Source organism: Tamandua tetradactyla, chromosome 2 (assembly GCF_023851605.1).
Source record: "Tamandua tetradactyla isolate mTamTet1 chromosome 2, mTamTet1.pri, whole genome shotgun sequence".
Taxonomy (NCBI): domain Eukaryota; kingdom Metazoa; phylum Chordata; class Mammalia; order Pilosa; family Myrmecophagidae; genus Tamandua; species Tamandua tetradactyla.
In genome coordinates, this window is record NC_135328.1 from 217,648,500 (window position 1) to 217,674,998 (window position 26,499).

At 38.2% G+C, this 26,499-nt stretch overlaps 1 protein-coding gene across 15 annotated transcripts in view; it reads right to left on the reverse strand.

Moving 5' to 3' along the window:
- The window catches only part of PER3 (period circadian regulator 3), a 70,638-nt gene that overhangs the window by 14,660 nt on the left and 29,479 nt on the right, over positions 1-26,499 (reverse strand). For 5 of the 15 annotated variants that reach the window (XM_077151426.1, XM_077151423.1, XM_077151424.1 and 2 more), the window contains 8 exons: positions 22,476-22,608; positions 22,006-22,127; positions 21,579-21,770; positions 8,340-8,582; positions 6,755-7,440; positions 5,307-5,391; positions 1,414-1,597; positions 596-746 (listed from right to left, as the gene is read on the reverse strand). In XM_077151426.1, the coding sequence (XP_077007541.1) occupies positions 596-746; positions 1,414-1,597; positions 5,307-5,391; positions 6,755-7,440; positions 8,340-8,582; positions 21,579-21,770; positions 22,006-22,127; positions 22,476-22,608 (1,796 nt within the window). Of the gene's footprint in view, positions 1-238; positions 368-595; positions 747-1,413; positions 1,598-4,006; positions 5,392-6,754; positions 7,441-8,339; positions 8,583-21,578; positions 21,771-22,005; positions 22,128-22,475; positions 22,609-26,499 lie in introns of those variants that run through there. The other 10 variants (XM_077151430.1, XM_077151425.1, XM_077151432.1 and 7 more) reach the window with 8 other exon arrangements.

Genomic DNA, 26,499 nt, shown 5'->3' on the forward strand with positions numbered 1-26,499 from the left:
TTACAGTTTTTAACTTCACTCCTCATCCCCCACTTCTTGACACTTGCGGAAATAAAGACCTTGTTCTTAGCATCACCGACACTGCGCCCCACACCTAAACCACTGGTAAATCTCAGCTTCACGGCCCAGGGATGCTCACATACGGTCTCACTGAGAAGACCTCAGAACAGCAAAAAGACCACCGGGGTTGCCCTGACAGCCCTGCTAGGTGTAATACTAATTCTGGTTTGAAACTTACATTTGAAGTGTTAACTCTTCTTAAATATTGCGTGCATATCTGAAATGCAAATCTCTCATTCCTGTCCTTCCCATTCAATTGTACATCAAAGCAAATGTCTATACTCTATATTGCCCCAAACGATTCCAACTGGTGAAAGAAAAAAATACTTCAGAGTCAAAAAGATCTGTATTCAAAATCCACTGACCTGTATGTATGACCTTACATAACTATTAGTATCCACATCTCTTACTTTGTTGCTTACCTATAAAGTAGGGATAACAACTGGACCACAGAGGAAGTTGTGAGAATTAAAACTGTCAAGATTATGTAATATGAACTACCTCACTACATGAGAGCCATTACTGCTGGTCTCACCTGGACGTCTATTTCCTGGGGGATTGTCTGGCTCTGAATCCAAGAATGTACCTGGGCGAGTTCCTCCTTCTCTGCAAGAGAAAACTGAGGCTGTTGCTGCCTCATGCCTTCTAGTTTTTCTAGGTCTTCTTTCAGTACAACCTCTTTAACCCTGAAAACAAACAAACCCTCAATAATCCTGGGTAAGGGACAGTGCTCCTATCGTGCAGCCTAAGAATAGCATTTCTTTTGGGATTTTACTACACTTTGGATCTTTGTTAAAACAGCACAGACACATTTTAAAAAAAGCTGTCAGTTGGTGAATCTAGGCCTTTTTTCCTTTGTAGAAAGCATCTGTATAGGGTTTAAGTGGGGCAGAATGAAGAAACCGAATTCCCTCAGCTCTTCTCTTCTTTTAGAATGGGAGAAAAATTCAGAATCTAAAAAGACACATGCTATTGTACTTGTGTGCCATTCTGTAAAGCACTGCCTTTGACTTCTTGTCCCATGACATGTAACATCCGGTTCTGAAAAGATGTGACACATCACCTTGATTTAAGCAATCATCCTTTGATTGATTTCAAATAAATGACTGTAAGGGTATGTATAAAACATTAAAAATCAGTTTGCATTAAAGCACACTAAGAAACCATTTAATGCTCTAAAAAATATACTATTATGTGATGATATTGTGAGCCACTGACTGTATACCATGTATGGAATGTTTTTTAAGTTGTTTTGGCTTGTCAATTAAAAAACTAAAATTAAACTAAACTAAAAAAAAAAGAAATCATTAAAAAACCTCATATAAAACTAGGTCTTCTGAAGTACCTTCTTACCTCTCAGGTACCTGATATGTCATCAGAATGCACTCAGGCGTCTGCTCTATCACTCTCCAGATGGACTCTTCAGCTAAATTGGGAAATGCTTCCTTTTCTTGTACATCCTGAGATTTCTGCCCTTCCTGGGAGATTTCAGAATAATAATCACTACTAGCGAAGCATATACTGGTGTCACTGCTTCCTATTAAAAAGTAAACAAACAAACAAACAAACAAAAAAAAACAGCAGCAGATTAGAAAAACGTGGCAGGAACTGATTTCCAAACCAGCCCTCATTCTCTCCTGACTGGGCAACCCTGGCCCCAGTAAGCCTCCCTGTGGGCAGTCTTTCTAGATCTTTCCAAGATCCTCTCCTCCACTTCCTCTGAGTTATCCACTCTCAAGGCCACATCTTGTCCCTTTTCCATCACCCCAATTACTGCACCTCCAAAATCACTTAACATCTCAACCTCCCATTCTTGTTTGCTCGTTTAAATGTTGTAACTATAAATTTTTATCTCCCATTGCCTTAGCTTTTCTTTGGCCCCCTCAGTGTTCAGCTTAGAGCCCACAGTTCCATCACTTTTTGTGATGCCTTAGACGTCTTTTGCCCTCTTGGCTAACCTAGAGAAAGCCAATTACCAATTTTGTCTGTACCTAAGTCAAATAGCCAAACACCTGGAGAAAGTCAAGCACGACAGGGTAAATTAATTCTATACCCCCTGGGCACCAATCTCAGAAGGACCATCTGCATGGACGTGCAGTGGTTTCCCAGCCTGGGTGTCAGCCTGCCGTGCCATTCCCCACCTCTACACAACCACCCTCACACTCCCTTCTGTTATATAAGGATAAAAGAAATTCATCTGCCTGCTATCAAACACACAGAATTACTCAAATCTACCCCTTCTACTCACCTGCCCCCATAACAACTGAGAAATCACCCACTTCAAGGCCAATCCCTTCACTGTGGCCAGGGAATTTCAGACTAGCAGATCAGGCCTTTGCTATCTTGCATCTGACCTGTTTTCTAGAGGATCCTTCCATCTACTTTTTTTTTTTTTTTACATGGGCAGGCACCGGAAATCAAACCCAAGTCTCTGGCATGGCAGGCAAGAACTCCACCTGCTGAGCCACCGTGGCCCACCCTTTCCCATCTACTTTTAAACAAAAGAAACAAAAATACCTCTCTAAATTTATAAAGGTAAATATGTGGGTAACATAAATGATGATTCTCATCTAAAAAATCTCTTCAAAAGATAATTAACTGTTTAAAGCAAAAATAATAGACATGCATTGTGAGAATATAACATACATAGAGGTAAAACATAAGATAAAAATAGTTCAAAGGTCAAAAAAGGGAGAAATGGAAGTACTTGTCATAGTTTTTTTTTTTTTTGGCATGGGTAAGATCCAGGAATTGAACTTAGATTCTCCACCATGACAGGTAAGAACTCTGCCATGGAGCTGTCAGCCCTTTGTTATAGTTTTAATTTGCATTTTTTCATAATTATGAGTAAGAGTAACCACATTTAAAATTTTGAGGATCCAATTGTATTTCCTTTAAAAAACTGTATTTAATTATTTCACCTTTTATTATGAAATACTTTCAAATTTACATGACAGTTACAAAATAATAAAACCCCTACGAGAATGCCAACATACTCCTAACCTCCTGCCAGATACACCAATCTACCAATTTTAACACTCTGCCACATTTATCATTCCATCTATCCATATATCTCTACACATTTATGTGTCAATCCATTTCTGAGCAATTGAACACAGGTTGTATACTTTGTGCTCCTTCCATACTTAATACTGCCATGTACATTTCCAAAGAGCAAGAATATTCGCTTATGTAGCCATCTTAACTACAGCTGTCAGCACCCTCTTGAATGAGGTGGGTCACATCTCAATTCAAACAACTTAATCAAAAGACTGCACCTACAACAGATCTATACACAGGAGTGGATTAAAAGAACATGGCCTTTCTGGGGTACATATAGCCTCCAAACTACCAGCCTTCTTCTTCAGCCTTTTCTCCTCCTTTGCTAGAACTCATCCAGGATCATGTACTGCATGTAACTGTCATCGTGACTTTACAGTTCCTTTCTGAATTGTGAGAACATATGTACAACATAAACTCCCCAGTGCAACCACTCCCAAGTATACCATTCAGCGGGACATTATAGTACTCTTTCCACCTTCCAATACTAAAACTTTTCCACCTCCCCAAACAGAAACTCTACACCCATTATGCCCCCCCCCCACCACCCATGGAAACCCGTACTCTACTTTCTGTCTCTATGAGCTTGCATATCCGCCAGTATTTTCTTTGTACTTTCCATGGGCTTCAATTTAACATCCTAAATCTATAATGATCTCATTGGCTTTGATGCCAACTTAACTTCAGTAGTGTATAAAAACTGCATTCCAATCCCCTCCGTTCTCCACCTTTATGAGTTACTGTCACAAATTACATGCTTATACATGAGTTCAAAACCAGACTTATTATATTCTGCATTTGTGTTCTGGATCGTGTATGAAGTAAAAAGTGGAGCTACAAACCAAAAATACAAGGTACTGATATTTGTATTTACCCATGTGGTTACCCTTAGCAAGATCTTTATTTCTTCCTGTGACATCAGTCTTTTGTCTGCTGTCCTTTCTTTTCAACCTGCAGAACTCCCTTTAGCACTTCTCGTGGGATTGGTCTAGTAGTAATGAAGTTGCTCAGCATTTTTTCTGTCTGGCAATGTCTTTAATTTCACCCTCATTTTTGAAAGACAGTTTTGCTGGATATAGAATTCTTGGTTGGCAGATGTTTGCTTTCAGTACCTTAAATATGTCTTCTCATTGCCTTCTTGCCTCCAAGGTTTCCGAAGAGAAATCGGCACTTCATCTTATAGAGGCTCCCTTGTACAACAATGCTGCTTCCTTCTTGCAGCTTCACAATTCTCTCTTTGGGACTCAACAGTTTGATTATAACACAGCATGGTGTGGATCTATTTGAGTTATCCTGTTTGGAGCTTCATGTCTTCTGTTAAATTTGGGGAATTTTCAGCCATTATTTCTTTGAACATTCTCTCTGCTCCTTTTCCTTTCTCTTTTTCTTCTCCTTCTAAGACTCCCAGAATACACATACTGGTACACTTAATGGTGTCCCACGGGTTCCTCAGGCTCTTTACTTTTCTTCTTTCCTCTCTCTGCTCCTCAGACTGAATGATTTCAATAATTTTATCTCTGAGTTCACTAATTCTTTCTTCTCCCAGCTCCAACCTGCTGTTGAAACCCATCTATCTAGGGAATTTTTAACTCCTGCTACTGTGGTTTCAGCTCTGTTGTATAATTTCCATCTCTATACTGATGTCGTCTTTGTGCTCACCTACCACTTTCCTGATTTCCTTTAGTTTTTTGCCCACAATTTCCTTTAGCTCTCTGAGCATATTTAAGACCATTTTGAAAGTCATTGTCTGGAATGTCCCAGGTCTGGTCTTCCTCACTGATGGGTTCTAAAGTGTTCATCTCCTTTTTTTTGGGACAGTTGCATCCTGTTTCTTCGTATGTTTTGCAACCTCTTGTTGAAACCTGGAGATTTTGATATTGTAGTGTGTTATCACTGGAATTCAGACGCTGAGGAGTCCAACTGCAAGCATCACAAGAACTTTCGGGAAAGATGGAAACATTCTATACTGTGACTGAGTGGTAGTTACATCAATATAAACATTTGTAAGAACTCATGTTTTGTTCAAATAAATCTGGTGAATTTTATTTAGGTAAATCATACCCCTGTAAAGCTTACAAGAAGAAAAAAGAAAAGAAAATACTTCCACATTGGTGCCAAAATTGGACTGCCATTTATAGCACCCTCCTGGCACAGGGTGTGAAGAGTTAGTCCCACAGATCCACTACCTGGTGCTGCAGAGTGGGTTTCACACGGAGAGTCCCTGTGAAGTGAGGAGTGGCCCTCACTCTCACCACCGCCTGTAACATAGTGCTAGAAAATAAGGACACAAGTAAAAACACTTCATTGAACACCCGAAGCATGTTATTACAAAGTAATTTGGCAGAGTTAAAAGTCCACATTATACAGAATAAAAATTTACACATACAACAGAGAAATAAAAAATGTCCAGCCAAAACCCAGGAATGTTGTCAAAACATCAAAGAAATTACTATTTATTGGCACCTAGGATATATATACCAGGCACCCGATAGGTGTGTGTGTGTTTCTGTCATCCACTCAGCAAATATATATTGAATATTTTCAATGTTCTAAGCACTGCTCTAAACATGTGAAATGACTATGAACAAAACAATGTTCCGGCTATCCTGGAACCTATACTGCAGTGGGGAGAGTTACTATACAAATACTGCTTCATTTCATCCCCAGAACAGGTTATGAAATATTAATCTTATCAATTTTCAAATACGGAAACAAATGCAAAGAAAGGTTAAACCACTTGTCTAAGCCAACCCTCCTAGCAAGTGACAAGAGTTGGGAGCTGAACCTGTGTCTTATTCCAGGCTTTTCTCACTGTAACTCACTGCTTCACATTAAATTTTTGCAAAGTGCAATAATACCAGGCTTTCAAAACTGAGTACATTTTCTTGATGTGGTTCATCAGATTTTGATCATGCTATGCTATATATCTTGAGGGGAAGACTGAAGAAAGCTTTGTGTAACTATTCACTCTTCTTGTATTCTATAACTAAATCTAGAAATTTCATATTTCAAAGTTTAACCTAATGAATAAATTTAAGAATGTCTTTTTAGGGAAAGGGATGAAAAGTTAAAGGGAATTAACAAAAAATACTCATTTTTGGTGATAACATATATAACTGCAAAACTGTATGTCTCACTTATAAGGAATCTCAAAAGGTAGATCCTACCCCTTTCATTTACACCTGCTGTCCTAGAACTTTGCTTAAAAAAGTAAAATTAAACTCAACTCATGTCTAATCCAATCAACACAGCTTGCTCCTGTCTTATCTGACCATAAACTAGACCATAGCATGTAAGCAAATATATGTTACAGAAAATGAACATATTAACAAGTTTAATACCTGGATATTTGATTTCAAAGGAAAATTTAAAAGCCCAGTTCACACAGAGAACATGAATGATATCACTTTGGAAAGCTAAGAAACTGGGAGACATGACACATTCATCCCTGCTTTTCTTAAACTCAGGCAGGTACGAGCTACATCCCATGCTCACAGAAGATGGTCTCAGGCAGATGGCTGTAATGCAGGCCACCTACTCAGGCTCAGTGTTCAGCCCCAATGCGAGAGCCTTCATTCTAATAAGAGGACCTGTATTTATTTTCACACTTGTGTTTAGTGTTTGTATCACTTACATACTCAGCTTTTAGGCAAATATCCCTTTTCATCTGATCTGGGGATTCAGAAGATCTGGGCATTTCCTCCTGCAGTAAATTTAACTGTAGTGGTGAGCTGCTCCTTGAGCTAATAAAACGGTGCTCTTCACTCTGTGTCTCCCATTTTTCCTCCACTCTCTGTTGGTTGATGACTGAGGACAGTGGCTCCAGGTTTGGAGTCGTTGATAATATCGACGATGGCATTTCAGAAGAGCCTGCTGCTCCCAAGAATGGACATGGAGAGAACGATAATTGAGGATAAGCAGGGGCTTCATGTAGGAAAATGGTCATAAAAGTATTCACAGAAGAAGGAAAAGCTGGGAGAGACTGCAAGGCACTGGGGAGAGGTGGTGCAGGCAGATATTCCAGGACAGTTACTGAGGTATATTCTCTCTCTAGAGACGGCATGGCTGGGCGGGGGAAAGCCGGCACTGGACAAAGTGCCTGGCTGGGGACCACTGCTGCAGAAGGGAGTCTCAGGCCAGAGGTGCACAGAGAGGGGGTGCTGGAGGGGCACCAGGACGGCACTTTCTGAACCACTTCTCCGGCATGAAAATGGATGTCGCCACATGAGCTACTGCTGTCCGATGGTACCAGCAGTTTCTTGCGCTTGTGCTTCCCCTTCTTACAATCAGCTGATCTGGTCTGCCTGGAAGGAGAATCTCCTGGAAAGATAACGATGGAGGCATAATATGGAAAATTAAGACCATAAAAGAAGAGAAGGATACCGCTATGAACAGAATGCCAAGGGAGAAGTACTTTGCCAATAGTAATGTGTCTACTGTAGGAGGGCAAAACATGGCTCTAAAAAGATAAGCAAGATTCTGGGTGAAGTTAAAGTTACTGCCATGAAATCAAGTTTCAGCATCTCTCAGTATCTGTGTCGGTTTGAAAGGATGCATGCACCCTAGAAAAATCATGTTTTAATCCTAATCCCATTTTGTTAAAGTAGCCATTTCTTCTAATCCCAATTCAGCACTGTATGTTTGAAACTTTAATTAGATCATCTCCCTGGAGACGTGACTCGATCAAGAGTGGTTGTTAAGCTGGATTAGGTGGAGACGTGTCTCCACCCATTCTAGGTGGGTCTTGATCACTTTACTGGAATCCTATAAAAAGAGGAAACATTTTGCAGAAAGGAGGAGATTCAGAGAGAGCAGAGAACGTTGCAGCACCATGAAGCAGTCAGCCCACTAGCCAGTGACTTTTGGAGATGAAGGAGGAAACGCCTGCCAGGGAGCTGGAGAGAAAGCCAGCAGATGACATCATGTTCACCATGTGCCATTCCAGCCGAGAGAGAAACCCTGAACGTCATCTGCCTTCTTAAATCAAGGTATCTTTCCCTGGATGCCTTAGATTGGACATTTCTGTAGACTTACTTTAATTGGGACATTTCCACAGCCTAAAAACCATTATCTAGTAATTCATTAAATTTCCCCTTTTAAAAGTTGCTGAGTTTTTGGTATATTGCATTCTGGCAATTAGCAAACTATTTTCACTCCTGATTTCCCAGTATTTACATATGATTTGTAAAACTGAAAACTAAGTAAATAAATGGAACTACCTTGACCATATGAATGTTTCGCTTCCCTTCTGCTTTCTTGCTGTACATAGAAGCTGTAGGGTGATGATAAGATCTTTTCTCGGAATTTATCAACATAATTCTTTTCCTCCTTCTGCGTGTGGGCTGACAGAACAGCTTGCGTGAGCCCTACTTGTCTAAACTCTTCAGAGGTCGGAGCTGCTGCCCGGGCCCTAGAGGCCCATGACTCACAGGTTGGGATGGTCTCCTCAGCTGCAGTCAGTTCTGTGAGGTACAAGAAGAATTCAATTTTAATTCCTATCAATTATTCATACATATTTTCACTACTTAAAGGACAGTTCAATTAACTTTTGGAAACATTATTACAAAACTGGAGCTTAAAAAAAAATCAAGCAGCCTACCATATAAACTGTTAAAACATTTTATGCCTTCCTTACACTAATTTCACATATAAACTAACATTTGACAGAGTTGCAATAATTATTACATCTACCTTTTCTGGTAAGCATTGTTTAATTTCACTGAATTTTTTAAAAGTTCCCTTTTTTGCTTTTTAATTTCTTGAATAGGTAATATATTCATGTTTCATGTATCAACAAGTATTAGATGGCAATATATTCATGTTTCAAATATGAACAAGTATTAGAAGGTATTTACAGACACTTCCAGTCAACCAAGATGCAGCCTAAGATAGTCCAGGGTGCTGCTCCCCTAGAGATTCCTTGAACAACTAGCAAAAACTGCCAGAGCCACCTTTCTCAATCTGCAGAGAACAGTTAAGGATTGACTAACTGGGCAAGTGCCAAATAAAAAAAACTCAACCTGAAAAACAGCAGGAGAAGCTCATGATGCTCCTGCTAGCGCCCCCTTACCTCCCCAGCGTGGAGCCTCCTGCTCTCCCACTGTGGGCTCCTGACCCTGTTCCAAAGAGATCAAAGGAACCCTGACATGCCTACTGCAGTGTCATATGTCAGTGCCAATCTGTCCCCCAGAAACCTGAAAGACTGAACCAGGAAACTTGTCTGAGTTTACCCCCCCCCCAGAATTTGTCCTGAAGGCAGAGAAGCAGCTTGCAGGCAGCCTGCAGTGTAAGCTACAATTAAAGTGAAACGGGGTGGAAGGGTTCTCGCCAGCCATGCAGGAGAACCAGGTTCAATTCCTGGTCCATGCACTTCCCGAAAAAACAAACAAATGAACAAAAATTCAACAAACAGTGCTGCAACAACAGGATACTCACATACTCACACAGAAAAATAATAAAATGTGACTCCACCATACAGCATACAAAAAGAAAAAAAAAGATACAATTAAGTTGAAGCAGAAAAGGAGTACCTGAATTAAGGCAAAGGACTACCTGTATTAAGTCATAAAACAGAGCACTCAGGAGGGAGTGAAAGTCTATTTCAAAGGGTGCAGGAGGTTATTTGAATGCCTGTAAACTACAAATGGGGGAATCCCTAAGGCTATGAGAAGCACAAGCCCAGGAAAAGACACAGGTTCAAGTCTCCACAGTTGTACTGTGGAGAGGCTCACACGGACAGAGAGGACCCTGCACTCCACATTTGCCTTGGGCTGATCTTTTTGATAGGCGGCCTAAGGCGTGAGGGAAACCACCAACCAAAGCAGAGCCAGTTTGCAAAGATGGTGAAAGATGCTTTTTGCTTCGTTTTTGTTAGTTCCCAGTACTTAAGGAAATCTCTGTCATATCATTAATTGGATACAAACTTACACTCCATGGACTAAATCCTAGAGTTAATACTTTAAAATATTAAAATGCACCATGCACAACAAAAGACTTTAGATCAACTAAAGGAACAAAAAACGATGGCCCATCCAAAAGAACAAGATGCCAATCTATCCAGCAACTATCAAAGAGAAAGACCAGACTTTGGACATACTGGAAAAAAACTTAAAAACAAATGATCCTCAATATGCTCAAGGAGATAAAGGAAAACAAGAAATAACTAAAGGACAGAGGAAAACAATGAATGAACAATATGAGAATCTCAGTAGGAACCAAACAGAAATACTGGAGTTGAAGACTACAGTAACCAAAATAAAAAATTCCCTAGAGGGTTTCAACAGCAGACTGGAGCTGGCAGAAGAATCAGTGATTTTGCAGCCAAGACAACAGAAATGAACCAGGCTTAAGGATCAGAAAGAAGAAAAGAGTAAGAAAAAGCGAACAGAGTTTAAGAGACTGCGAGGACACAACCACCAAGAGTACCAATATGTGCATATGGGAATCCTAGGAGAAGAAAGAGAGAAAGGAACAGAAAGAATACGCAAACAATGGCAGAAAACTTCCCAAATTCAACAAAAGATATGAACGTGCACATTCAAGAAGTCAAACGAACTTCAAACAGGATAAAGTCAAGGAGACTCATGCCCAGACACACACACAGTAATTAAACTGTCCAATGCCAAGAAAGAAATCATTCCAAAAGATACAAGAGAAAGGCAATGAGTTATGTCCTAGGGAATCCCAATAAGATTGTCAATTTCTCTTTAGAAACCATGGAGGCAAGAAGGCAGTGGAATGAAATATTTCAAGTTCTGAAAGAAAACAATGGCCAAGCAAGAATTTTATACGTGGTGAGACTTTTTTTCAAAAATGAGGGAGATTAAAAAATAAAAATTAAAATTAAAATAAAATTAAAAAGGAGGGAGATGAAACTTCGAGTATTTATGTGACACCTGAAACTCAGAGTTAAAGCATTAAAGCTATGGAAGTCAGCACTGTCCGATTCAGTACCTGTTGAAAAGTGATCATACTTCATCTAGAGATATGAATGAATCTGATCTGGATAGGACTAAGATAAATCAGAATATTGAGTAAAGGATGATATGGTCCATATTTTAAAATTTCAACCTCTGTGTGAGACCAAAGGGAGAGATATTTATTTGGTGCAAAATTTACATTTTGGGCAGCACATTACCAATTTAATTTGTATGGTCAGTTTACTAGAACACCATAATTACATGGAATTCTAATAGGGCATGAGATCTCATTGGTTTGTACAGGTTAGTGTGATGCCACAATACATCCCAGAGAAATCTGGACAGAGAATTAAAAAAATATTTGCAAAGTTCCCTTGGGGACTGGGGAGAAAGGAGGAAATACTAGACTTTCCCATCTGGGGAATTCCTGATATTCTTGCAAGCAGTAGGGACAACCAATTCAATGGGCTGAGCACTCAATCTTGGAGCTTGCCATTATGAAACTTATTTCTGCAAAGGAGAGGCTAAGCCTACTTATAATTATGCCTAACAGTCACCCCTGGAGAGCTTCTTTTGTTGCTCAGATCTGGTCTCTCTTCTCTCTAAGCCAACCTGGCAGGTAAACTCACTGCCCTCCCCCACTACATGTGACATGACTCCCAGGGGCATAAATCTCCCTGGCAACCTGGGACCTCCTATCACTGGAATGAGAAAACCTTTTTTGACTAAAAAGGGGAAAAGAAGAATGAGACAAAATAAAGTCTCAGTGGCTGAGAAATTTCAAACAGAGTTGGGAGGTTATCCTGGAGATTATTCTTATGCATTATACAGATATCCCTTTTTAGTTTATGACTTATTGGAGTGGCTGGAGGGAAGTACCTGAAACTGTTGACTTATGTTCCATGAGCCTTGATTTTTGAGGAAGACTGTATAACTATATAGCTTTTACAGCGTGACTGAGTGACTGTGAAAACCTTGTGCCTGATGTTCCTTTTATCCAGGGTATGGACAGACATGTAAGAAAACAAATAAACAAACAAAAGGACAAATAAATAAATAAATAACAGGGGGAGATAAAGGATGAAGATTAGGTAAACTGTGTTCTAGTTTGCTGGCTGTTGGAACAACATACGAGAAACAGAACAGCTTTTATCTTTTTTTTTTTCACATGGGCAGGCACCGGGAATCGAACCCGGGTCCTCGGGCTTGTCAGGCAAGCATTCTTACCTGCTGAGCCACCACGGCCTGCCCCAGAACAGCTTTTAAAAAGGGGAGTTCAGTAAGTTGCAAGTTAACAGTTTATTGGCCATGGAAATGTCCAATCTAAGGCATCCAGGGAGAGATACTTTGGTTCAAGAAGGCCAGTGAAGTTCAGGGTTTCTCTTGCAAGTGGAAAGGCATGTGGCAAACACAACATAATCTGCTAGCTTTCTCTTCTGGCTTTCTGTTTGATGACTCTCCCCGGGAGGCATTTTCCTTCTTCACTTCCAAAGGCTGCTGGCTGGTAGACTCTCTGCTTCTTGTGGCTATGTCATTCTCTGCTCTCTCAGAATCTCCTGCTTTCTCCAAAATGTTTCCTCTTTTATAGGATTCCAGAGAAGTAATCAAGACCCACCTAGAATGGGTGGAGACATGTCTCCACCTAATCGAGTTTAACAACCAATCTTGACTGAGTCACATCTCCAGGGAGAAGATCTAATTACAGTTTCAAATATACAGTAGTGAGTAGGGATTAGAAGAAATGGCTGCCTTTACAAAATGGGATTAGGATTAAAACATGGTTTTTCTAGGGTACATACATCCTTTCAAACCAGCACAAAGTGAGGGACAGGTAAGGGATATGGGATGTATGGAAACTCTTTTTTTTTCATTTTATTTCTCTTTCTGGAGTGATGCAAATGTTCTAGGAATGATCATGGTGAAGAATACACAACTAAGTGACGGTATTATGAGATGACTGTAAAATATGGTTGACTATACACATGTGGATATTTCTCAATAAAAATATTTTTTTAAAGTGAGGGAGAGATTAAGGCATTCCCAGATAAACAAAAGCTGAAGGAATTCATACCACTAGACTGGCCCTAAAATGCTAAAGAAAAGAGTACTTCAGACTGGAAGGAAAAGATACTTGACAGTGGATCAAAGCTGCATAAAGGAATTAAGACCTCTGGTAGAAGGTAACTGTTCTAGTTTGCTAGCTGCCAGAATGCAACACACCAGAGACAGATTGGCTTTTAATAAAAGGGGATTTATTTTGTTGGTTCTTCAGAGGAAAGGCAGCTAACTCTCCACTGAGGTTCTTTCTTACGTGGAAGGCACAGGGTGGTCTCTGCTGGTCTTCTTTCCAGGCCCCTGGGTTCCAACAACTTTCCCTGGGGTGACTTCTTTCTGCATCTCCAAAGGCCTGGGCTGAGCCGCAAGTGCTGAGATGAGAAATGCCAAGCTGCTTAGGCTGTGCTACATTGCGCTCTCTCATTTAAGCACCAGCCAATTAAGTCAAATGTCACTCATTGCAACAGACACGCCTCCTAGCCGAATGCAGATGTAATTGGCAACAGATGAGGTTCATGTACCGTTGGCTTATGTCCACAGCAACAAGATTAGGTATGCTCACCTGGCCAAGTTGACAACTGAATCTAACTAACACAGTAACCATATGGGTAATTATAAATGCCAGTACTATTAAATTGCATTTTTGGTATTTAACTCCACTTTTTATTTCTTACAGGTTCTAAAGTTCAAATATGTAAAACATAATAATAAATCTATGGTTTTGGATATACTCTGAATAAAGATATAATTTATAACAAGTATAACAAAAAGGTGGGGGACAGAGGGATACTGGAAAAGTTCATGCATGTGTTACTGAAGTTAAAGTTAGTATCAAATTAAACATGATTATTACAGACTCAGTATGATGAATTTTAGTCCAATGGTAACTAGGGACTATAACGGTTCTTTTTTTAATGTTATGAAAATATTTACAGAAGGAAACACGAAGGGACTCAAAATGGTACAATACAAAAAGTCAAGTAGGCATTAATGGGAGAAATGAGGGTCAGGGAAAAAAAAAAAGTATTATAAGACTTAAAAGGACCAAACAGCGAAATGGAAGAAGAAAATTATGCATTATCAGTAGGTACTTTAAATGTTAATGAAATAAAAATCTCCAGTCAAAAAGCAGAGATTAGTAGAATGGTTAAAAGGTTTGACTCAATTGTATGCTATTTACAAGAGATTCAACTTTAAATTCAAAGACATAAGGCTGAAGTGAAAGAATGGAAAAAAAATATACGACACATGTAGTAACCAAAACAGAGCTGAGGTAGCTATACTAATATCATATTGAACAAACTTTCAGTAAAAACGTGTTATAAGGGACAAATAAGGACATTACATACTGATAAAGGGGTCAATTCAACAAAAAGATGTAGCAATTATAATTATTTACGTGCTAATGTCAGAGCGCAAAAACATGTGAAACAAAAACTGACAGATATGAAAGAACAAACAGTTCAGCATTAATGGTAGGAGACTTTAATCACTTTCAGTCATGGACAGAACATAAAGAAAGAAGAGTAATATGGAAACAATACTTGAATGATACTACAAACCAACTAGACGTAATGAACACATACAGAATACTTCACACAACAGCAGCAGAACACACAGTCTTCTCCAGAACATATGGATCACTCTCCAGAACAGATCATGCTGGCTCACAAAACCAGTCTCAACAAATTAAAAAACACTAGTATTATATGATGTATGTTCTTCTACCACAATGGAATGAAGCTAGAAATTAGTAACAGATTAACGAAAAAGTTCACAATCTGTGATTATACAGTACCATCTCAAACAACCAATGGGCAAAGAAGAAATCACAAGGGAAATCAGGAATCATCTTGAGGTGAATGAAAATGAAAACACAACATATCAAAACTTATGGGATGCAGCAAAGGTAATGCTGAGAGGGAAATTTATAGCTCTAAATGCTTACATTACAAAAGAAGATCTCAAATCAGAGACCTAGCTTCAAACTCGGATATCTAGAAAAAGAAGAGCAAACTAAACTAAATCCAAAGTGATCTGAAAGAAGGAAATAAAGATTAGAGGGGGAGATAAATGAAATAATAAAAAAAGCCAGAATTAAGAAAACTAAAAATTGGCTCTTTGAAAAGATCAATCAATAAATTGACAAACCCTCAGTTAGACTGGCAAAGACAAAAAGAAAGGAAACAATGAAATTGGAAACTGAGAGGGAAGACAGTACTACCAATGCCACAGAAATAAAAGGGATTATAAGAGGATACGATGAACAACTATATGCCAACAAATTAGATAACATATATGAAATGGACAAATTCTCAAAAACACAAACAACCTATGTTGATTCAAAAAGAAACATCTCAACAGACCAGTAACTAGTAAAGAGTTCGAATGAGTAATCACAACTCCCCCAACAAAGAAAAGTCCAGGACCATATGAATTCACAGGTGAATTTTTCTGAACATTCTGAGAACTAACCACAATCCTGCTGAAACTCTTCCAAAAAACTGAAGAAGCGGGAACACTTCCTAACTTATTCTATGAGGCTAATATCACCCTAATACCAAAGCCAGTTAAAGAGACCGCAGGAAAAGTAAATTACAGAACACTTTCTTTTATAAATATAGATGCAAAAACCCTCAACAAAGTACTTGCAAATTGAATCCAACAAAACATGAAGTGGGATTTATTCCAGGGAGGGAAGGTGGTTCAACATAGGAAAAACAATTAATATAATATATCAAATTAAGAGAGTGAAGGAAAAAAAAATCCGATAATCCTGATTGACACAGAAAATACATTTGACAAAATCCAGCACACTTTTTTTGGTTTGTTTTTTGTCTTGGCTTTACTGCTCCATTTTGGTTGTGCTGGAGGAAAGGGTACTTGGAATCGTCATAGAACAGATACTCAAGAACTTGCATCATCATTCCTTGGATTTGCTGGAGAAAAGAACGGACTCAGTGGCTCAGAAATACAAATTTTGGTAAATGTGAAGATATGGGGGGCACACTTTTTTGATTAAAACACTCAGAAAACTAGGAATAGAGAAAACCTCCTGAATGTGATACCCACAATTAACATAATTCTCAACCTGAAGGACTGAAAGCTTTCCCCCTAAGATGAGGAACAAAACAAGATGCCCATTATCGTCACTATTAGTTGACCTACTGAAGTTCTAGCTAGCGCAATTAGGCCTCAGGCATCCGAACTGGAAAGGAAGAAGTGAAACTTTTCCTATTTGCAGATGACAGAATCCTTTATACAGAAAACCCTGAAAAATCCACCACAAAGCTATTGAAATTAATAAATTCAGCAAAGTGGCAGGATACATGACCAACATGCAAGAATCAGTAGTGTTTCTATACACTAGTAAAGAACTCTCCGAGGAAGAAATCAAGAAAAAAATTCCATTTACACAGCAACTAAAAGAACCAAATATCTAGGAATAAACTTAATCAAGGATGTAAAAGACCTATATTCAGAAAACTACATTGCTAAAAGAAATCAAAGAAGACCTAAATAAATGGAAGGATTTTATGTTCATGGATTGGAAGATTAAACATCATTGAGATGTCAGTCTACCCCAAGTGATTTACATATTCAACAAATCAAAAATTTCATTCTCAAATAAAAGTCCAACAGTCTTCTTTGTAGAAATGGAAAAAAAGCCCATCATGAAATTTATAAGGAAGGGCAAATCTGGAAAAAGAAAATTGAAGTTAGAGGACTCACATCCCTATCTTAACTCATTACAAAGCCACAGCACTCAAAATATTTTGGTATTGGCATAAGGACAGATATACAGACCAATGGCATCGAACTGAGAGTTCAGAAATCAACCCTCACATTTTCGGCCAACTGATTTTTGAATGCGGCTTTACAAGGGGAAATTTTAGATTGCATATATGTTTCTAGAATAAAATTTTAAGAAAAATTTAGAAACCAAAAAACACAAGACTCTACAACACAAACAACTGGATCGTAAAGGATGAACTACAGTTAACAGTACAATAATAAAAATATTCCTTCATGAATTGTAACAAATGTAGAACATTAATTCAAGGTGCTAATAACAGGTTGGTATATGGGAAAACTACAATTTATTCATTAGTTTTCAGTAAACCTACAACTTCTCGAAAAAAAAAAAAAAAGGTATTTAGTACATCCATGTTTCCCATCCCTGTCCATCACCTGCTAGTTCTTATTTACCCCCCAAAAGAAAGCCATTCTTTTTATTTTCTTATACAGTCTTCCAGTTTCTTTACACATAAACAATGTGAACATATCCCAGGAGCCATTGATTGTATGTACACTTAGGATGGATTGTATTGTGTGTGAATTTTTTTAAAAGATTGAATGACATCTATGTTAAAGTGTTTAGTATTGTGCTGGTTTGAAAGGATGTATGTCCCCTAGAAAAGACATGTTTTAATCTAAATCCCATTTCCTAAAGGCAGAATAATCCCTATTCAATACTGTGTGTTTGAAACTGTAATCAGATCATCTCCCTGGAGATGTGATTTAATCAAGAGTGGTTGTTAAACTAGATTAGATGGTGACATGTCTCCACCCATTCGGGTGGGTCTTGATAAGTTTCTGGAGTCCTATAAAAGAGGAAACATTTTGGAGAATGAAAGAGATTCAGAGAGAGCAGAGCAGAACGACACAGCCACATGAAGCAGAGTCCACCAGCCAGCGACCTTTGGAGATGAAGAAGGAAAATGCCTTCTGGGGAGCTTTATGAAACAGGAAGCCAGAAGAAGCTAACAGATGATGCAGTGTTCACCATGTGCCCTTCCAGATGAGAGAGGAACCCTGACCGTGTTCACCACGTGCCTTTACAAATGAGAGACAAACTTTGACCTTCATTGGCCTTTTTGAATCAAGGTACCTTTTCCTGGATGCCTTAGATAGGACATTTCTATAGACTTGTTGTAACTGGGACATTTTCTTGGCCTTAGGACTGTAAACTAGCAACTTATTAAATTCTCCTTTTTAAAAGCCATTCTGTTTCTGGTATATTGCATTCTGGCAGCTAGTAAACTAGAACAAGTATGAAGTATTCTGATGTCTGCAACTTTCTTTGAAATGCATTAAAAATAAGATTTATTGATGGACTGGTATAACTGATGGATAGATATGTTATTAGAGATGAAGTAAAATACTGATGGTAGAATCTAGATGGTAGTTTATGGGTGTTTACTGTATAGTTTTGTCAACATTTCTGAATGCTGAAATTAATAAAGATATTTGAAAACATTAAAAAAGTGACTATATATTGTTATTTCCTACTTTTCTGCCCCATCTTCTCTGTAATACTCCCCCTCCTCTTTAAATAACATATATAAATAAAAGCAATAAAATCCAAAGTACATCGCAACAATTAGTTGTACAACATATTTCAGAGTTTGATAGGGGTTACAATTCCACAATTTTAGGTTTTTATTTCTAGATGCTCTATGATACTGGAGACTAAAATAAACAACAGTACAATGATTCAGCAATCATACTCATTTGTTAAACCCGACCTTCTCTGTATAACTTCACCATCACCTTTGATCCTTCTCCCACTCTTTAAGGGCATTTGGGTTATGCCCATTCTAACTTTTTCATGTTCAAAGGGGCTGTCGATAATATCGGATAGGAAGATAGAACTAGTTGATGTTTTGGAAGGGCTTGCCCCTCTACATTTTAGGACTCACCTGGCCCAAGGACCCATCTGGAGGTTGTAGGTTTTGGAGAGCTACCCTAGTGCACGGAACCTTTGCAGAACCTTTTATAATATGCTAGGTATTCTTTAGGATTGGCAGGAATAGTTTGTTTGGGTTTGCCAAGTCATAGTAGGTAGCAATGTCTAACTGAAACATGCATAAGAGTGACCTCCAGTGTAGCCTTTTGACTCTATTTGAACCCTCTCAGCCACTGACACTTTGTTACACTTCTTTTCCCCCTTTTGGTCAGGATGGCATCGTTATTCCCACAGTGCCAGGGCCAGGCTCATCCCTGGGGGTCATCTCTCATGCCGAAAGGAAGACTTTCATCCCTGGATGTCATGTTCCATGTAGTGGGGAGGGCAATGGTTTCACTTGCAGAGTTGGGCTGAGAGAGTGAGGCCACATTTGAGCAATAAAAGAAGTCCTCCACAAGTTTCTCTTAGGCATACCTGTAGGTAGGCTAAGCTTCTCCACTGCACACATAAGCTTCACAAGAGTAAGCCTCATAGGGCTTGGCTTATTGATCTGGGTGTCCCTAATGTTTGGCACAGTATCCGGGGTTTCCCTGGTGGTAAAGTTTAACAGTTCCATAATTATTCTCCCATCTCTCAAGGGACTTAGCCGATACTTTTTGATTATTTGCTTGAAATACTCTGGGATGTATCCAGGCATTATATAAAACTATACAGGATTAAAGGCTCTTATTCTTATTCTGGGCTCCCTATGTTTAGTTTACTTAAATGATCTATCCTGACAAGCTAAGTTAGATTATGTGCTACAGAAAACCTAGGTTCTGGATATAATAAAGCTTTCTTCCTTTTTATATCTAAGATACAGGCAATATCTTCCTTACCCCACTTTATATCTTTTGAAGCTGTGTTATTAGGTGAATAAAAATTTAGGATTTTTATATAGTACTTATGAGACTGTCTCAAAGTCTACTTTATTAATTCAAGCATGTTAGCCTTCTTATGATTACTGTTTGAATTGCGAATCTTTTTCCATGCATTTACCTTTCACCCATCTGTGAATTTACATTTAATTTAAATTGCTTTTCACAGGGCTTATTTTTGATAAGTTTGATAATTTCTGCAGTTTAATTAAAGAATAATAATTTTATGTAATTACTGATATAACTGGAGTTAGTGCTATTATTTTAATATTTATATGATTTGTCTACTGTGGGGTTTTTTTTTTTGTGTGTGTGTGGCTCTATCCCTTCTTTCCTGCCTTCTTCTGGATTAGATGGATATTTCTTAAAATTCCATTTTCATTTATGCATCTATTAGTTTGTTAGCAAATTTTTGCAGCTCACATTCCATTTTAATTAGACTCTGCTATATTATCAAAAACATCTATAATAGCAATGGCTTCTGGAGACCAATTGTCAATATATGATTCCCTACTATGCCACCCATTTGCTGTGTGACTCTGAGCAAGTTGTTACCTAACCTGTCTGTGCTGTACTTGTTCCATATATAAAACAAAGATAATAACCTGCAGGTAAATGCTTGAGTGATCAGGGTCCTCAGACCCAATTCATTATTAAAGTCAGGGTGTAAACTGTGGGAATAGGGGATTCCCAGATATCATACAGCTCTGATTCTATTGTCTCTCCTTGGAATAACTTAGTGGTCTTGCAGGTGATGAGACTGGCTTAAGATATGGAGAAACTATCATCATTTAAATATTCCTTCAAATGAAAGCATATGAATTTTAGTATAAATTCTTTCAAAATAAGACACATAAGACCAGAGTATAAAATTCATATGTATAAGTCAAAAAAAAAAAAGCTTTCCATACTGGGTGAGCCTCTACTTGAGTGCACTGTGTCACTGGTGGCCACACACAATAGGAATCCCAGTGATCAAAAAGAGGAACTAAAAATGTACATCTAACCCTGCCCTGAGGTGCCAGCTTAGTTTCAACAAAAGTTTCTATCTCAGGCTAATTAAACTAGAGATGTGATAATATCATAGTAGTTTGTGTATCTGGTCTTTCCCAACAACTCATAGCCTACCTAGCAACACTACGCAATCCATCTCTCTAGGGCTATTGTGAGAATTAAATGAGTTAAAACCTGTGAAGAAACCAGAAGAGGGCACAGCACAGAGCAACAGCTCAATACATTTCGGTTATATGCCAATAAAGACGAGCAAAACGAATCAGAGATAATCTGAAAGCCCAACTTAACTATTCGTCATCATTTCTTCATCCACCAAATCGGTATAAGTAAAAGAAAAGTAAAAATGGTAGGAGGCAATAAAAAGGAATAAGAAGAAAACACTGTATTAGAAAAACTTACCAAGTAATTATGTTGTTAAAGCAAGAGAGTTTTAAACAAGCTCTATTTATTGTTATCAGACCAAACAAAATTTTTAAGTGTTTATATCACCTATTTAGAGCACAGCTATCCTCAAGGTTAGAACATACTTTCTTTAAAGGTAGGCCACAAAGTGACATAATTCAGTCCCTTCAAAAACTGCAGTAACAATGGCTAACGCTAATTGTGGGCTTACTGTCATGTGCCACAAAGTGTTGTTCTAACTGTTTCACATGTGTCAACCGGTTTGATGGACAAAAAACATAAGTAAGAAATAGTCCTAAATATAAAATCAACACCAACCTATCTCCGAAAACACTCTAACTGGACTACGGAAAGAGCATGTTTAACTTAGAAGTTATAACTAAGTATGTTAATGACTGTGATTTCCTAGTGATGCTGTACATAAAGTCGGAGGTGCCCTAGAGGCCAAGGGCGCTGCGGTACCTGACTCCGGAGGAGGCGCGTGCACGGTGGTGCTGCAGTAGCTGCACTGGCCGAAGCCCGACCCCCAGCTCAGCCCCTCGGTGGGGAGGGTCAGGGGGGCTCCCTCCTCTGAGTCTGTGGACAGCCCAGAGGTTGTCATTTCTGGCTTAGGGGTGTCGGGAATCTGAGAAACAGCTGGTGAAGGAAGAGGACCTGAGAGTGAAAAGAAAAAATCTCAACGGGAAATTCCTATTAAAAACCAAAAAAAAATGTGACAAAAGTTTTTTACAAAAGTTTTTAACTGGCAAATTAAAACCTACTTGGTAGGTAATACGTAAGAGGTAAGAGGAAACAAAGATGATTTCTGATTACAATGAAGTAACTAAAGAAAAGAGACTTAAAGAAAACAGACAAGGATGGATCTGTGGTAACACTTTTTCTCTGTTACCTGGCGATGCCCTGACACCTGTCTTATAGTTCTGCTTGTCATCTTCTGAGGACAAAGATGTTGTATTTGTACAGGATATACACTTTCTCTTCAAAGCTGGAATGCTGCAGCTCTTCAGATATCTGCAACGACATAATCAGGTCACAGGTTCTCATCTGTCCCTGAGTGGCTTTCCCCACCTCTGTCTTTCTTACTCCTCTTCTGTCGGGATGCTTGGCACGTTCTCATGGCTGAGGTGCTCCCTGACCATCCCACCTGGGTTCCAAGATTGGGGTGCATCTTTTTAACCTTCTGTATCCTCCATAATGCTCACTCTATCACTCTTACATGAAGAAAGCACTCCATAAATATCTACTCATTTATAGTGAAAAGTCAAGACAGGACAGCTTTTAAAAGATGAAAGATGGCTCCATAGTGACAATGTATGCGCTTGCAAAAACTAACATTCTATCAAAATTTGTGTCTCATACCTGATAATACTATCAATACAGTTTATTTGCTGATAGGATGGGCTATATTGATCTTTTCTCAAATCCTCACAAGACTCAGTGTACATGTTATTATTTTTCAGTGTCTGGAAAGAATAAGAGGCCTTCTGCTGATCTGAAAGAGAACAAAATGAGGTACAATTATATTTAGCCTATAATTAAGTACATGCATTTATTCAGCAAAATCAAATCATGGTACTTTATGGTTTATGTATGCAATAGAATGTATTCAGTAGAATTCAACTACTAAAAATGAGCTCAGATTCAAATGTCCTGACAGACAGATGTCTACGGTATGTAATGTGAAAAAAATAAGGTGCATAGCACATTACACATAAAACTACATGAGTAATACATCTGTATTTAAAAAATAACAATTGACATAAGTGTTTTAGGCTAAGATGACCACGGAATGAAACTATTAGGTAAAAGGCTTGGGGGTAGGGGTAGGGGGGCTCTAGAGTGGAGGGACTGGGCTGATGCTACCAGTACACATGATCCATCTAAGCACCACTGACAGGAGATGGAGCAAACACCCTGCTGCAATGTGAAGTACACAGCAGCCTGTTCTGAGCCTGGGTCTATGAGAACTTCCTGTGTTGTTCAGTCTGGCAGCCATTAATTACAAATGGCATTAACATTGAAATATGACTAGAGCACCTGAGGAAATGTTTTTAAAATTTTACTTAATATATTTAGCTTAAATTTAAATTGCCAAATTGGCTACAGGCTACCATACTGGACAACACAGGTAGAGAAAAAAAAAAGGCGTTCTGGCTTGAGCACTGAAAAACTCAAGCTTTCTGTATAGAATTTGCTAGTAAAGAAGACAGAAAGACCAGCCAGGAAAACAAGAGAAAATACTTCATGACATGCTTTTATGGAAGCCAAGAATGGAAACCATTTAAGGAAAGAGTATTTGTGCCAAATACTGCTGAAAGGCTGAGTGAGAAATGTTAGCTGTTGCTGCTGCTATTATTAATGAAGGTACTTTTTAGTTGGCTTGGAAGAGGGTTACCTATTTACAGGGCGCACTGTGGAAAAATAATTGCTTATATTAACCTTCACTCGTACTAGTTTTTTTTTAACTTTTTTTTTTTTTTACCTGGGCAGGCACCGGGAATCGAACCCAGGTCCTTGGGCATGGCAGGCAAGCATTCTTACCTGCTGAGCCACCGTAGCCCGCCCTTTTTTAAACTTTTAATTTCGAAATAATTTTAGACTTAAGGAGTTGTAAAAAATAATAGAGTTCCCATATACCCTTCACCTTGCTTCCCCAAATTTTATCATCTTATATAGTTAATATATTACATATAACATATAATGAACGAAACTAACAGTAGTAAAATATTATTAACTGAATTTTAGACTTGATTTGGATTTCACCAGTGTTTGTACCAAATGTCATCTTCTGTTCCAGGATCCAGTCCAGGATCTCATGCTGATTGATCTGTCATGGCTTTTGACCTCTCTAACCTGTGACAGCTTCTTAATTTCTACTAAATGTCATCTTCTGGTCCAGGATCCAGTCCAGGATCCCATGCTGATTTTAGCTGCTGTGGCTTTTGACCTCTCTGACCTGTGACAGTTTCTTAGTCTTTCATGATCTTGACATTTTTTAAACTGGCCAGGAGTTCTGCAGGATGTCCCAGTCTGAGTTTCTCTGATGGTGCCCGCCCTCCTGTATGCATGGGCACGGGTATTGGCACTCCGCTGCTGCTGGGCTGACCTTGCCCACTGGGTAAGGTAAGCTGGTGCCTGTGAGGTCTCTCCTTTGTGGTAATTATTTTACAAGGTAAAATATAGCACAAACAACAAATGTTTTGGAAGAATACTTTGAGAACCATACAAATACCCTATTCTTCCCTAAAATCTTATCTACTAATTTTAGCATTCACAGGAGGACTTGCCTGAAGCAATTATTCCTGTGGAATTCAGTGGCGGTTTTTTATTTTCCTCATTCCTTTTACATTTATTAATTGAGCTTCTTTTTAAGGAAGGGCTGCCCCCTACCTTTTATTATTTCAATCATTCATCAGTATAGACTCATGGATTCTTTCTTTATTTTCTGGGTTTAATCTCATATTACTATTTATTTTCTTGCTCAAGTTATTCCAGTTTTGGCAAATGGAAGCTCTTCCAAGTGTCTGCCCATGCCTTTTTTTTTTTTTTTTGTCTTGTGCAAGTCCTTACTTTATGGTCCTGGTTCCTTTCACCAGAGAAAGGTTTTCGAAAACTAACATCTAGGTACCAGTGTGTTCACTGCTAAATGTTATTGTGTCTATGACTAACCCTTGTACACACTCACCCCCATCCATCCTTCTACCTCTCTCTATATCAAACAAAAATGCCATGAGTTCCTATGTCATCTTTAACTTCAATGAGCACAGAAGGGTTTATTCTGACAGTCCCCCTTTGCTCATTTATACTTCTTTCTCTACTGGCAAGGAACCTGGTTATATTACCTCTCAGATATTCACTTATTTGTTTACTCCTAGTATATTGGAATTGAATATTTCAGAATTCAAAGAATATTTCAGAATTGCTAACCCATACTCTGGTGAGAAACAAATTTAAGGACTAGATCACAAAGTTTGTGTATAATTTTTTTTGTATTTAGCCTTAGGGAGTCCGTCCAGCCACAACACTCTTTTCCAAAGCTATTTACATCAGTTCCTTTCTTCCTCAACCCCTTAACTATGATTATGTTATTTATCTGTAACAGTTAGATTCATTTGTCACAGTCTGCCTACCTTCTTGGGTTCACCTTACATTCTGGAGTTGGCATAATAGATTTATGGGTTTTGACAAAATGCATAGTGTTGCATTTTGTAACAAATGGAACATTGCCATCACTCTAAAATTTACCCCCAGCTGTCTCTTTGTAGTCAATATCTCCTCCACCCAACCTTGGCAGACATTTATTTTCCAGATCTAGAGCATTCTAGAAGGAATGCTTTTCTAGCATGGAGCCATACAATATGTAGCCTTTTGGTTCTGGATTCTCTCACTTAGCAGATTCTCTCACTTAGCAAAATACATTTAAGATTCACTGCTGAGTGAATAAAGTTTATTCACTGCTGAATGAATAAAGTTCATTCCTTTTTACTACTGAATGTTCATTGTATAGATACACTACAGTTTATCCATTCACTTACTGAATGATATCTGGGTTGTTTCCAGTTTTTGACAAGTATGAATAAATTTTAATAAGCAGTCATATGCTTATTAAAGGGTTTTGCATGAATGTTGGTTTTAATTCATTTGGTTAAATAACTTGTAATTTAACTCAACAACTCAAATGATTGTTGAGTCATTTGCTTAAAAGTTAAGAGTACATTTAAATTTATAAGAAACTGACAAATTGTTTTCCAAAGTGACTGTTTCTTGAAATAATTTTAGACTTAAGAAGTTGTAAAAGTTTGAAATAATTTTAGACTTAAGGAGTTGCAAAAATAAAGAGTTCCCACATACCCATTACCTCTGGCAATCCATGAAAGTTCTACTTACTCTGCATCCTTACCAACACTTGGTGTGGTCAGGGTTTTTTGTTTTGTTTTTTAAATTTTAGCCATTTTAATTTACCTTTGCCTAATGCCTAATAAATTTGAGCATATTTTCATATGCATACTTGCCCTAAGTATATTTGAAGTGCTTGTTCAGATATTTTACCCATTTTTCAATTGGGTGGGTTGTTTTCTTATTGTTAAGTTCTGAGAATTCTTCATTCATCCTGGATACAAGTTCTTCATCACATATATAAATTTGGAAATATTCTGTCTTTTCATCTTACCATGGTCTTTGAGAAGTTTCAAATTTTGATAAAGTCCAATTTATTGATTTTTGATATCATACTTAAAGACTCCTGCCAAACTCAACATCACAAGGTCTTGTTCACCTAAGTTTACTTCTAGAAGTCTGTAGTTTTAAGTTTTACATGTAGGTCTATTTATCCATTGACTTGACTTTACACCTTTGTCAAAAATTAACTGACTATATTTATGCA